The following is a 13788-nucleotide window of genomic DNA, read 5'->3' as shown; positions in this document are numbered from 1 at the left end:
TTACACGTAGTCCCACTCATAATCTGCATGCGGTAGCCAATCAAGATCTAAGCAGCCACAAACAAAATACGGGAAATAAGAAACGGAGAAAAAAAAACAATCCGAATTTTTGTGTAACTTTGATGCCGGCAAATGGCGCAATTTCTGGATCCAGTATCCCAGCTTCAACGTGTCTGGCAGCTAGCTGGTAATAGGCCGTAACTGGCATCATCCTGGTTTGCTCTTGAAACCTGGTCAATGAGGCGTATGACATTTATATATAGCACTATAATAGTGACAAATACTAGTCACTTGTAGACTAGACTCGTTTGATTGGGCCGATCGTTTTTACTGCCCGCCGTCTATGCGATACTGCACCTAAACAGGTAACCCGAAACATGCAGTAGGCTTGGCTTGGCATTGGAAAAAGAAGAAATATATATACTACTAAATTTTCAGCAAAAGTAAAGGAATGTGAAGCTAACATTTTAGATCAGACGCGTCACCTTGCGAATGGACAAACATGGGCTTTGGGGTAATTTAATTTTTCGGTAAGTGCATGGCTAATATGGCTAGGGCAAAGACCAGCGTTACCGTATGTTACATTACGGGTAAATTACATGGTATCAATGATTCGTATCAACATTACCAACTGGAACAAGGAGCGATGTTGAAGCCGTGAAATGCTATACCCTTTAGTTTTTTTGCCACATTCATCTCATGTATCATGCATGCGCTTGGTAGGTGCGGTAAATGACTCAGTCTACGTGATACAAGGCACTTGCCATTGTCAGAGTCCATGAACGAGCGGTCACTCAAAATGTCATCATGATTTGGAATACAACAGAACGAATGTGACACCTATGACGAAGCATCGAACATAAAAAAAACTCTGTTAATGTGCGAGACTAGCTATAGAGACGAAAATATTGTATGTGATACACGCCGACCAAGGCGTCACTAAAGGGATGATAATAAACAGAGAATCATGGCGATTATAAACAAAATAAAGATATTCCAAGACACCAATGACAGGGATTAGAAGGAATCCATGAGGTTGATAAAGTCTGTCCAATTCGGACCGAAGCTAGCATAATAGCCTGTATCGAGATGGGTGAGAAAGACCTCATCCGACACAGTGCGTGCAGTTCGAACAAGGCTCTTGAGCTTAGTTCCTTGAACGTCCTCAGGGACGGAGTGAATAATTGTGCACAGTGAACTTCGGTTGGAATCCGGGATCTGAGTAAACGTATGGCCGTAATTACGCTCCAGAAAGTTCGCGTAGGTGTCCTCGAACACCACGGTGGAGTCCGCCGCCGCCAAGTACCGAGAGTCAGGCACAGCACCGGGGTTGTGTACGACCTGAAAGGTGTCAGCAACAAGCCATACGTAGCTCAGCACGAAGGGACGGTGATGTGGCTTCGTTGACAGCATCAATTGGCATCGACAACATGGACATGAACCGGTCTATTGGATACGGGATTAAAGAAAACTCACAAAATTGGTCGGCCCAAGCCCCTTACTTTGCTTCACTAGTGCTGTAAGTTCCTCGTAGTATGCTTGGTAGCTCGTGTTGAACTCTTGGGGCGTTTCGTCGAAGAAGATACCGCTGACGGATAGGTTCAAGTTGTTACCCGACCACGGCCAGGACGCATAAGTTTCAATATCCTTGCGAACAAGAGAAACATTTTTAGTGCCATATGTGGTGGCAACATATCCCACTAAGCGGACATTCTCGTAAGCTGACAACCTAGGGATTTCTCGAGTGTAGTTGGCGTCAGGTAGGGCGTTGGGTCCGGGCCCATTTCCTGGGTTGATGACAATGGTGAAATTGAGGCTTGGATGAGCCTCCACGCTGCAGATGTTTTAATTCAAATTTCAACATCAAACATGGATCATGAAAAGACGATACTCACACTTGTTCCAGGGGTGTCCATGCACCAGGCGATGGGTAGACATACAGAGGAACGAAAACGTTTGTTTTGGGGCCCATGGTTGACTTTTTATGCTTTAAAACTTCAACCACTGTTGTCGGGATAACTATTGCGAGCACTCCGATGGCTACAAGGATCCCGGAAAGTACCTTACAGCGACGGCTTCTCTGCTGGTTATGCGGTTCGTACTTTTCAACGTCCATTGCGGAACATAGTATTCATGGAAGTAAATGGAAGAAGAAAAGTAAATTAATTACTTGCCGGGCATTTTGGGTAAAAGGATACTAATAATAAAAAACTAAAACTGGGGTCCACACTGCATGCTGTTTTCCACTCGATGTGACACCACATTTAGATCCCACAAGGGCCTGAGGCGCCGTGAAAAATTGCTAGGCAATTCTGATAGGAGACCCTAAACAAATTTTACCGCTATAGACAGGAAGTTTCGTGACGTACCTAACAAATACGTGGCCGTGAGGCGTTCTTGCGTGCAAGGGAAAGGCGGGCTATTGTGGCTAAGCGATTCGCTCTCGCTTGGCCCTCTTTCTTTTTTTCTTGCATGCAGACACTCGGAGTCTGAAATTTCCGGTGTAAAAAAAGTGTGTGTTTGCTTGTACTGGCGGCCTCCAAGGGGCTAGAAGCCTTGGTAAAAATCCGATGGTCGCTGGACCCCATACACCCCGTATACATCGGCCAAAGTGTTCCATTCTTCTATATAATCCATTGAAGTCTACAAACTAAAACACAACATTCTTAGTCTATGCTACTATCTTGGAATTTTAATCACCGCATGCTGGTGTCGACTTTCTGATTATGTTTCCTATGTCCGAAATGATCAATATCGAGGCGGAAAGCCCTCCACGAAGCGACTCGCCCTCCTCAGCGTGTGACAGTGCCTTTAACATTGGCACTCCAGTCACACCATCCTCTACTCTATTCAGTGAAGACCTGGTGAATCTGCTGCGGGATGTATCAAATGATCAGTTCATTCTTGTAACAGGAGGTCTCGGGTTCATCGGCAGTCACACTACACTAGAGCTTTTAAAAGCCGGTTACCATGTCATTGCAATCGACAATTTGAGTAATGCCTACGAAAGTGTTTCTGAGCGTATACAGTCGCTTGCCAGCCAATATCATGTAGAAAGAGGAACTTTGATGCCCACACTGAAACACTACAACCACGACTATCAGGACACGGATGCCCTAACCTCATTACTCAAAGCTTACCAAATACCATCTTGGGGCTTGCCTCGGTCTAGAATTGTTGGGGTGGTTCACTTTGCCGCATACAAAGCTGTGGAAGAAAGCATCAAACAACCGCTAAAGTACTACTCCAATAACGTTTGTGGCCTCGTCGGTTTTGTTCGCACTCTTGAGAATTTTGGCATCAAAACGTTTATATTTTCCTCATCGGCGACTGTATATGGTACTTTGGCTTGTTCTAACATTCCTCTTCGAGAAGAGCTTTGCGTTCACAAGCCGGAGAGCTTCGAAATTCACGAGGGTGTTTGGGAGACATCCCAGCCCGGCAGCATCGGGATCACCAACCCTTACGGTCGCACGAAATGGATGTGCGAAGCCATTCTAGCGGACATTGCCGCTTCTGATCCAGACTGGACGATAGTCGCTCTACGCTACTTCAACCCCATCGGTTGTGATTCGTCTGGTCTCTTGGGAGAAGACCCGCGTAGCATACCAACGAATCTTCTACCTGTTATTGTCAAGGTTATGACCGGCCAATACTCGGAGCTTTCGATGTTTGGTTCTGACTGGGACACGGTGGACGGCACTGCAGTTCGCGACTTTATCCACGTCACAGACCTAGCTCAAGGACACATCGCTGCTCTAGACTCTGCCATCAAGGGAAAATTGCGCGAAAACTTCCGGACTTTCAACCTTGGCACCGGTAACGGCCATTCTGTATTGGAAGTGGTCGGCACGATGCAAACAGCCTCGCAAATGGCTCTTCCACATAAGGCAGTAGATCGAAGAGCCGGTGACGTGGGCTATTGCGTCGCTGCTGCTGACCGCTCCTCAGATGAGCTGCAGTGGAGTGCTAAGAAAACGCTTGCCGATGCATGTACTGATATATGCCATTTTCTCAAAATCAGTGGACTCACGAACTGAGTGGTTTTTCAACACCGCTTAGTTCTTCCATAATTGTAGAGCATCTTGTTTGAGCATTATCATAGCATGCATTGATTTGGCATTCCGATACTGGGTCAGCTCTGCTTTGCAGAGCAAAATATACCAGTCTCCGAGCAGCTGAGAATTTTGCTTTCTTTCTTTTTTCTTTCCTGTTTCTTGCTTTGCTAATTGTGTAATCGTGAAATTTTGATTTCTAGACTTTTTCTTCCTGGGCTTGTGTAATGGTAGCTAGAGAACTTCAGTTGTTGTCAGTGTAATAAAAATCAGTAATATAGTGCTATATTCTTAACCCAGTAAATCTAGAGAAGCTTTCAGCTACTATCTTCTATACTTCATTTCTTTCATTACTTTCACATACGAAAGCCGAGGCCAGTAACGTCAACAGACAGTTGTCGCTTATCGATAACGCCGGCTCCTTATCGTTATCGCTATCGCTATCGCTATCGCCCCGCCATCCCAACAAGCAGCATGCCTAGGTCAACTTCCTCTTCTTCGATGGTTTATATGCCTCATTGATCGTGAAAATATCATATTAACGGCGCACATTTTTCGGTCGCCTTGAAAGCTTTAAGAATAAATTGTTCCATGAGTGTCGGTATGCACACGATCCTCAAGGTAGGTCTGCAATTATTCACCCCAACGAATACGTCAACAAAATTATTAACACGCATATACAGGCGCTATTAAAGAAAACGAAATAGCCTAGCAAGAGAAGGAAGCAAGGATGGCCGGTTTAATCTCTTCACTATTTTCTTCCAAATCATTCACGTCGATTCGAGTTCCGTCTGGCAAAATCTACGACGTAGAAGACGCTGTCGAGAAGCCAGCAAGGTCCCTGAAGCATTTCTTGAAACTAAACTATGCAGAGCATGCCCTTCATGCCAACACAGATAGCTCAGACTTTGTCGCATCTTACAACAATATAGATCATGTATGAGAACTCTTTTCTTCTTTCGACAGGCTAGATACCGAGCTAACGGAATGAGTCGTAGATTCTGATATCTGCATTTCTTTTCGGTGCCAACGAGATTGATCTCAGCAACTTCTACGAAAAAGAGTCCAATGGCCTTGAACCATGGAAAGACTCGCCTGGTGAGGTTGCCGGTCTTGATTGGAAGGATTACCTCGGAAAGAAAGAGTTTGTTTATCTTTTTGCTATGCCTCTGTAGCTCTTACTAACCGCGGATTAGATACCAGCGCGCGTTTCTAGATTTCTTCGAAGATCACTTAGCAGACGAGAGCTATGACTGGAAGAAGGTCTTACATAATTTCCTCTTCGCCAGGGAAGAGCCGTTCATCAACTCAATCACAGGCAATCGTATGAACTCACGTCTCCGCTAAAAAAAATAGTACTTGAATCTAACAAACCATGCAGTGGGGCAGCCACTGGTACACCTTGGATACGCGTTGAAAATGACAAGTCGTGCTATGGTGATGGAAGCCTTGACCCTTGTCGCCACCTCCTATAATGACAACAACATCAACAAATACTCCGACGACCCTTCTTATTTCCAAACCGAGCCATCTTACAAGACCACCTCTATTCTCGAAATTCTTGATAAAGTCCGCGCTGACAAAACATTCACAAACAACTCCCTTGCGATTCCTGGGGAACATAACCTAGAGACCATCTTCCGTAACCACGAAGCTGCACTTTTGGATCATTGCAACGCCTGGAAAATTTCAACAGACCCTCTCACGCATTTCCGCGAAAGCCAGGCCGCCGCCGCGGCTCTTTTTGTTAGTGCCGCTCAATCGGAGAACAAGCATGATCTCAACCTCTTACGGCCCCTGGCTATGAGCCATGCCATTCTTGTCATCTTACCTTCTGTGCCGGATAAATTTCACATTGGACTCGTACGACAATGGTGGCTCACAACTTTAGCCATTTATATTGCCCAGCTCCGTCCGGAAATAAACCAAAACTCGATTACTGCGTATGACATTCAAGGGAAAGACTGGTCATGGGTTGCCAAACAAGCTCTTCGCGGCCCGCATGCCACCAACGCTCGGTTTGTTGAGGGTCTACATGCGTTGAAAGAAATTGGGGAAACGTGGACGGACTCTGAGAATTACTATTTGAAGGCAGCAGTCAAGTTTGCCGATGAATTCAAAGGCTGAGACTATCTTTCATGGGGAGGAATCGGGTTGCTATTATTTATTTACACATGATGGAAAATAAAATTCCCAGGATGGGGTCGTTTATCATTTGAAGTTATAAAAGTTGAAACGTTCGTTTCCAACCACTCTATCATCAAAAGAAATCAAAATGTTAAAGTCACTCAAACGCTAACAGGGGTCATTGTCAAAATCTAAAAAATGCACGTAAAAAAAACCGCTTCATAATCAGAAAACAGATAGGAAACGCTTCAACTTTGATAAAGCAGGCGCAGCATTTCCCACTTTATGCCATTCATCCGTAAAAGCATTTGTCAGAAATGAAGACAGGCCTATAGTTTATATGTCAGCCCAAGTGCCGTGGAACAAAGTCAAATCCGAAAAGTACTTACGGTCATAAACCATCTTATGTGCGTTATGAAACAAAATGCTATGGTCCGAGTCTGGGAACACATGCACATCGTAATTCTCAACGTTCGCCATATCCAATTTATCAAGCAGCGCCAGTGTGTTTTGGAAATGAACGTTGTCGTCAGAAACGCCATGCATAACAAGGAATCTAATATTTTGCGACAACGCTGTCACGTTAGAAATCGCTGCATTCTCGTAGCCGTCCAGATTATTTGAAGGGGTGTGCATATATCGCTCGGTATAAATCGAGTCGTAAAACCGCCAATCGGTGACAGGCGCAACGGCCATGCCATATTGGAATGTTTGGCCAGCATCCTGTTCTAGGGTCTTCAGCGTCATGAATCCACCATAACTCCAGCCCCAAATGGCCATGTGGTTCTCATCCACGTATGACTTTTTGGCCCATGCTTTTGCCGTCTCGATCTGATCGTGAGCTTCCCAGTGTCCAAGATCTCCTCGCACGGCCGTTCTAGCTTTACGTCCGATGTGTCCGGTGCCTCTACCATCCACGGTAACGACAATATACCCCAAACTCGAAGTGATATATGAGTGGAAATCGACTGTGAATTTTCTGTCCACCGTCTGCGATCCCGGTCCTCCGTAAAGATAGAAGAGGACAGGGTACTTTTTGGTGGGATTGAAGTGAGGCGGTCTGCGTTCGACCACTTGTAGCGTAAACCCATCAATCGTTATGTTTTGGTAAATCTCAGCCGGGAGAGCATACTGCTCCACTCTCTTGGAAAGATCCTTGTTTTCTTCAAGCACCTCTTCATATGGATCTTGGTTACTCGGGGTGTTAATAACTTTTTGCCAGGGCACATGGGGGCCTTCATAGCTGAGCAATGCATAGCCACCACCATGTGAAAATGAGACACCATAGTATGCCACTTTCTCTGTATTGGTAACAGCTTTGAAATCTGATCCATCAAGCTTTACACTGTATACATGGCGCTGCGTTGGTGATTCCTTGGTGGCAACAAAGTAGACAATGCCATTCTTCAGATCGACTCTGGTAGAAGAATCGACAACCTCCCACGGGCCTGAAGTCAAATGAATGGGGTCGGGGTTGTCAAAAGGTGTAAAGTATCCTAAGTGATCATAGCCATCGTGGATGATGCTATCGATATAACCATCTTCAGGGCGACCATTCTCAGGGTCTGCTGGCACAAATATCGTGGACTGAATCGGCTCCACCCAGCCACCGTCAATTTCTTTAACATTGTCGGTTCTAATGGTCTTGCCCGTCCTGGTTGTGACATCGACAAGTATATTCCGCAAAATATCACTCTCCCGGTTGGTTTCCTTCACGAGAACTTTGCCGTTCGATGCCCATACAACTTCAATGATAAGACGGTTATCGTCGTCAAACCCTCCCGGGACGTCGACAGAAAAGACATCTTTTTTTCCAATGTCATAGAACTGAAGTGTGACAACTGGATTGGGAGCACCAGCTTTAGGATATTTAATTTGTCGGACATCAGGGTAATCCTCGAGCCCGGGGGATGGCTGTTTTCCTGATGGGCGAGACATGAAATATTGGACTGGAAATTCGGGGACCATCGATTCATTGGTGCGCAAAAAGGCAACATAGTTGCCGTCATTGGACCACCAAGTCGCCCCATTGCCTTCAAATACTTCTTCTTCGTAAACCCAATCCGGGACACCGTAAAAGAGGTCTTTGTCTCCATCTTTTGTAATTGGTGTGACGGTCTGAGAGTCCAACTTTCGTAAATACATATTGTTGTCCCGTGTGAAGACGACGGCATCGGACTTTGGTGACCATGACGCAAGCTGTATGATGGCCTCGGGATTCTCCGGGTCAAGAGGTTGTGCAGTCTGACTTTCAACATCAAAAAGCCAGTAAGTTCCCGTGAATGAATGTCGCCAGTTCTTTTCTTTATCGGCCAATATAAGGACAGTTTTCAAGTCCGAGCTGGGCCATGTTCCAGACGGCGAAATTGTCTTCCCATTCACGGTAACGCGACCGGAATTCATGAGTATTCGGCTATCAAAACCGTTTATATCTCCCTTGCGACTTCGAATATCTTCTACCCGGAGGTATCCCTTCTTTCCCCATACGTCTCTTTCGAGTAACAGTCCATCTTCGCCGTTTGGACCAGCAATCCAAGAGATCGACTGCCGCTTACTGGTCCAGAAACCTTCCAACACGCTATCCAGGGTAACTGGTTTTCCATAACTCGTTGTCCCCGTTGCAGAGTCGGCCTCATGCACAGCCGCCGTGGATCGGTCTGTTTGTACGGCGTTCCTTTTGTGAACCAGGAAGAAGACCAATGCAACCACCCAGATTCCGAGACACAGAGAGGCAACGGTCCACAATACTTTGGTAGCACGGTTTCTCTTTGGTTTCACCTCTGGCGACTGCAGTAACCCTTGATCCGCCTCGAAGTCCTCGTCTTCTTCGAGGTCGCGATAACGCGACCCCTCGGCTATCTCTGCTGATTTGCGGTACGGATGCGTATCGGCATTATGGGCGAGAAAGGATCCGTCGGAGGAGAGCGTATCGGACGAGGCTCGAGAAGCTGTCGATGTGCGCGGTTGGCCGGTAAGCGGTACAGACTCCTTATCAACCATCGTTGCGTCACCGATCTGTGCTACCTTGGGTGGCTTGTGCGTGTATCGTCAAATCGATCGATGCAACATCCAGGACCCGGGATGACAGCTATAAATAGAGTTGGCAAGTTGCCATCAAGCCATACCATAGACTTTGCGCAGTTCTGGAGTTGGAGCTCGAGGATCACAAGCGGAATGGTCCGAGGGTCCCCAGATCCGGTGATCGATAAGATGGCGTGATGATAGCGGCTTGGCACCTTCTCTTTCCCCATACTAATGAGATTACATCTTGAAGCTTTTATTTATATGGTTTAAATACTGATATCAAAGATAAGTTTCGTAGTCTGATTATCATGCATAGGTCATTTTACAGTTAGAATCGATGTGATTGATATAGCCTCAACTTCAAAACCCTCAGTCAACATATTGTGCGCCAGTCTTGGTAAAACACATCCAATACTTTTCTTTTTGAATCTATCCAGTCTCCTGTAAATTACCGCGACAAAGCAATATCGTCAATTCTAAGAATCATTTTCACCGTCTCTGCCGCAAGCTCAATAGCGCTAGTGCTCACCAGCAGAGGCTGTAGAACATTTTCCTCTGTGATGTTGTCTTTGACGCCACCGCTGCGGATGCTGACACCGGCATTGTGCTCGCCTTGGGCGTGTCGGTGGCGGAGGTCTGTCACGACTTTGATCGAGTTAAGACCTGCGTTCTCAGCGAGAGTAGTCGGGATCACTTCCATAGCGTCTGCGAAGGCTTTCCAGCAGATCGACTCCGTACCCGAAAGCTCACGTGCTTTCATGCTAAGAGTGTGGGCGACTTCAACCTCAGGAGCGCCGCCACCGGCAATGAGAGCCTTCTTTTTCACCAAGCATCGAATGACACAGAGCGCGTCGTGGAGGGATCGCTCCGCTTCGTCCAGGATAAGGTTGTTAGCACCACGAGCCACGATCGAAACGGTTTGGTTCGTCGCAGCCGGTGACTTGATGCCAGTGACCTTCAGATATCGAGCTCCCGAGGACTGGACTTCCTCTACGAGGTCAGCGGTTCCAAGCTTATCTTCGGTGAATGAATCAACGTTGGCAATAGGCTTGCATCCCAAACTCTTGCACAAGAATTCGACTTCGTCACGTTCAATGTCTTTAACGGCAAGGATCTTGAGACGAGAGAGGAAGTGGAGGGAAAGATCGTTGACGGCATCACGTAGAATCGATTTTTGGATGAGTAGCACGTTGCACTTTGATTTCTGGATCTTCTTCACCATGTTGAGAAGGTACTGTCGTTCTTCTTTGAGAATTTTGTCCATCTGACGGTAGTCGTTGACGACGATTTGGTTTTCCATCTGTTGATCATCAATCAGTATCGTATGCGGTCGACAAGAAGAAAGAAACTCACGTCTGGCTTGGGTGGGCTAAGTTGGAATTGGATCAATCCTATCCGAGCCTTCTCAATCCTTGTTGGGCCTCCTCCGCTCTTGATAACAGGCTGGTTTAGCACAAGGCCATCAATCATCTCGCTATCCTCAATTGTGCCGCCGACTTTTTTGACGATACGGATATTGCGAAGGTCGACGTTGTCCGCAGTCTTAGGGTCGATCACCTTCAGTACGGAATCAACGGCCATAGGCCCCAGCAGATTAGAGTATTGAGAGACGATTTTGGACGACAGAGAGGTAGAGGCCGCTTGCAAGAGGGTGGTACGGTCCGATAAAGAGATGGGTTGTGACATGTTCTGGAGAATATCCACCGCTACTCCCGCTGCTCTCTGGAAGGATTCGGAGATGATCGTAGGGTGAATACCTAAACTCTTAGCTTTTGGTCCGAGACGAGTTTTGACCAAGAGATATCCCACCTTTGGACAGGAGTCGGTCCGCGGCACCCAACAAGCTGCCCGCAATAACCACCACTGAGGTGGTACCATCACCTGCTTCGATATCTTGGGCTGCACTGAGATCGACAAGCATCTTGGCTGCCGGATGCAGCACACTCATACTGTTCAACATGGTGTTTCCGTCGTTGGTCTTCTGGGGTCAGCGTATATATTCCGGACGAGAGAAGGCGGGGTACGAACGATCATCGTGTTTCCTTTGCCGGTTTGAATCTGTATAGGAATTAGCACCATGACCTAAATACGGGAATGCCAGTAGAATTTACCATTTTGTCCATTCCTCTTGGTCCCAAAGACTGCAATTCATCAGCATCCTCTCCTCTCCTTGTGTTGGCTCAGAAAAGATATATATTACCGTTCTGATAGCATCAGCAACAGCTGCATGTTCGTCAGCAAGAAATCCAAAGAGCAAACACATTGGTAGTTCAAACCTCGAGCTGCTAGAATGTTTGCATTGCGCACAGCCATCGGCTTCTCCTTATCCTAAACATTGTATAACGTATTAGCGACCCCCGCTTCGCTCATGAAGATTTGTCAATATACCTTGAAGGAGGAGTTGCCAACGGTGCTGGGGGCAATCGCTGCGGTCGCCATGTCGTCTTGCAGATTTCAAAACTCGAGGAAACCGTAGAGCAGAGGTTGTGATCGATGATATCGCGAGGTAGAAAATCGGCAGCCGCCTCTTGCGGAATTTCACACTGGCTCGGCAGGCGGTGGGTGGTTTGGATGCTTGGCAGGCGCTAGTGCGGACAGCTCGACGTAGACCCGGCGTCGCCTGGACAGCTCCAGCTCGATGACAATCACGCCTCCTGCATCCCCCAACCATCTCAACCAACGTCTCTGGACACAATACCTCGCCTCGGCTGCATTAGGAGGATCCTCGCTCACTATCTCGACGCTTTTAGTGATTAACTTTATCCTTTTCTGACGACTCGCGCCCTCGCGGCAGCCGCCAACATGCCCAGTGCTACCGGAACCGACTGGGAGAAGTACAAGAAAACCTTCGCCGACGATGAGGTTCCTGAGAAGAAAATCACGCCGCTGACGGCCGAGTAAGTTGCATTTATTCTGTTTCGAGTAGATTTTTGGATCTCAGACTGATTCGTTGATCAGAGACATTCAAGTGCTCAAAACGTATGGCGCTGCGCCCTACGCCGCCGCTCTCAAGAACCTCGAGAAACAAATCAAAGAAAAACAACAAAGCGTGAACGAGAAGATCGGTGTCAAGGTACTACAAATCTGGTTTATATGTTGATGGCCCCATTTCTCTGACTGGTTTAGGAATCCGATACTGGTCTTGCGCCTCCTCACTTATGGGATATTGCCGCCGACCGCCAACGCATGGCTGAAGAGCAGCCCCTTCAGGTTGCACGGTGTACGAAGATCATCCAAGACGAGAAGGACGCCGATAAGAGCAAATATGTCATTAACGTCAAGCAAATCGCCAAGTTCGTTGTCAATCTCGGTGAACGTGTCAGTCCCACAGATATCGAGGAAGGCATGCGAGTTGGGTAAGCTTCAAGTTTGTGTGGTAGTAACGATAAATATGCTAACGTGTTATGAACAGTGTCGACCGAAACAAGTACCAAATTCTCCTTCCTCTGCCTCCCAAGATCGATCCCAGTGTGACGATGATGCAAGTTGAAGATAAGCCGGACGTCACATATGGAGACGTTGGAGGAAGTAAAGAGCAGATTGAGAAGCTACGAGAAGTTGTCGAGATGCCCTTATTATCACCCGAGCGCTTTGTCAATCTCGGTATCGATCCTCCCAAAGGCGCGCTTCTATACGGTCCTCCCGGAACTGGTAAGACACTGTGCGCAAGGGCTGTGGCTAACCGTACCGATGCCACTTTTATCCGTGTCATCGGTAGTGAGTTGGTCCAGAAATATGTCGGTGAGGGTGCTCGCATGGTGCGAGAATTGTTTGAGATGGCACGAACCAAGAAGGCTTGCATCATCTTCTTTGACGAGATTGATGCTATTGGAGGGGCTCGTTTCGACGATGGTGCTGGTGGTGACAACGAAGTCCAGCGTACCATGTTGGAGCTGATTACACAGCTTGACGGTTTCGACTCGCGCGGCAACATCAAGGTCATGTTCGCAACCAATCGTCCGTCCACTCTCGACCCTGCCCTGATGCGCCCGGGTCGAATTGATCGCAAAATCGAATTCTCCCTCCCCGACATGGAAGGACGAGCCAACATTCTTCGCATTCACGCGAAGAGCATGTCTGTCGAGCGCGACATTCGATGGGAACTGATTTCCAGACTGTGCCCGAATGCTACCGGTGCTGAGCTACGCAGCGTTGCTACCGAGGCTGGCATGTTTGCGATCCGGGCTCGCCGGAAGGTTGCCACGGAGAAGGACTTCCTCGCTGCGGTCGACAAGGTCATCAAGGGCAACCTCAAGTTCAACTCGACAGCAACATACATGCAGTACAACTAGAGATCTTTGGCGGGTTTTGCCGAACCGGTCACCTTGCGAGTGGTTGGGCGGAATATATGTACTTTACTATTGCAATTTCCATAGCCTACATTTGATCCTTTTGAATGGCATGACCGTCAGTAGAATCAAATAATTTAATACGTTAAGTATACCAAGTATACAAAGTAGCAGCCAAGTACCTATATAGATACGTCGGAAGCTGCTCGGCTTGCATATAACCGCTCGGAATCCCTACTTCTTCCGGAACGGGGACTGTGCACGTGACCCCTGCCCTGTGGCCAATCAGCGCG

At 47.3% G+C, this 13788-nt stretch overlaps 6 protein-coding genes across 6 annotated transcripts; 3 read left to right on the top strand and 3 right to left on the bottom strand.

The window, feature by feature from the left end:
• Window positions 1-1017: 1017 nt before the first annotated feature.
• TRUGW13939_04571 (uncharacterized protein) lies at window positions 1018-1972 on the bottom strand (the record flags this gene model as incomplete). The annotated part of the gene is made up of 3 exons (XM_035487743.1): window positions 1018-1341; window positions 1477-1834; window positions 1896-1972. The coding sequence occupies 3 exons, from the start codon at window positions 1970-1972 to the stop codon at window positions 1018-1020; spliced, it is 759 nt and encodes a 252-aa protein (XP_035343636.1).
• A 754-nt stretch (window positions 1973-2726) lies between these two features.
• On the top strand, window positions 2727-4040 carry TRUGW13939_04570 (uncharacterized protein; the record flags this gene model as incomplete). Its single annotated transcript, XM_035487742.1, has 1 exon — window positions 2727-4040. One exon carries the CDS (start codon window positions 2727-2729, stop codon window positions 4038-4040), a length of 1314 nt encoding a protein of 437 aa, XP_035343635.1.
• Window positions 4041-4785: 745 nt separating this feature from the next.
• TRUGW13939_04569 (uncharacterized protein) lies at window positions 4786-6182 on the top strand (the record flags this gene model as incomplete). The annotated part of the gene is made up of 4 exons (XM_035487741.1): window positions 4786-4992; window positions 5054-5199; window positions 5252-5379; window positions 5437-6182. 4 exons carry the CDS (start codon window positions 4786-4788, stop codon window positions 6180-6182), a joined length of 1227 nt encoding a protein of 408 aa, XP_035343634.1.
• A 225-nt stretch (window positions 6183-6407) lies between these two features.
• TRUGW13939_04568 (uncharacterized protein) lies at window positions 6408-9182 on the bottom strand (the record flags this gene model as incomplete). Its single annotated transcript, XM_035487740.1, has 2 exons — window positions 6408-6511; window positions 6572-9182. The coding sequence occupies 2 exons, from the start codon at window positions 9180-9182 to the stop codon at window positions 6408-6410; spliced, it is 2715 nt and encodes a 904-aa protein (XP_035343633.1).
• A 472-nt stretch (window positions 9183-9654) lies between these two features.
• TRUGW13939_04567 (uncharacterized protein) lies at window positions 9655-11645 on the bottom strand (the record flags this gene model as incomplete). The annotated part of the gene is made up of 8 exons (XM_035487739.1): window positions 9655-10506; window positions 10560-10963; window positions 11016-11184; window positions 11235-11264; window positions 11318-11347; window positions 11407-11429; window positions 11483-11534; window positions 11595-11645. The coding sequence occupies 8 exons, from the start codon at window positions 11643-11645 to the stop codon at window positions 9655-9657; spliced, it is 1611 nt and encodes a 536-aa protein (XP_035343632.1).
• Window positions 11646-12008: 363 nt separating this feature from the next.
• On the top strand, window positions 12009-13498 carry TRUGW13939_04566 (uncharacterized protein; the record flags this gene model as incomplete). The annotated part of the gene is made up of 4 exons (XM_035487738.1): window positions 12009-12103; window positions 12165-12279; window positions 12333-12562; window positions 12619-13498. 4 exons carry the CDS (start codon window positions 12009-12011, stop codon window positions 13496-13498), a joined length of 1320 nt encoding a protein of 439 aa, XP_035343631.1.
• Between the last annotated feature and the right edge of the window lie 290 nt (window positions 13499-13788).

The sequence above is a fragment of the Talaromyces rugulosus genome, chromosome II, assembly GCF_013368755.1.
Source record: "Talaromyces rugulosus chromosome II, complete sequence".
Taxonomy (NCBI): domain Eukaryota; kingdom Fungi; phylum Ascomycota; class Eurotiomycetes; order Eurotiales; family Trichocomaceae; genus Talaromyces; species Talaromyces rugulosus.
This window is presented reverse-complemented; position numbering and strand designations above follow the sequence as displayed.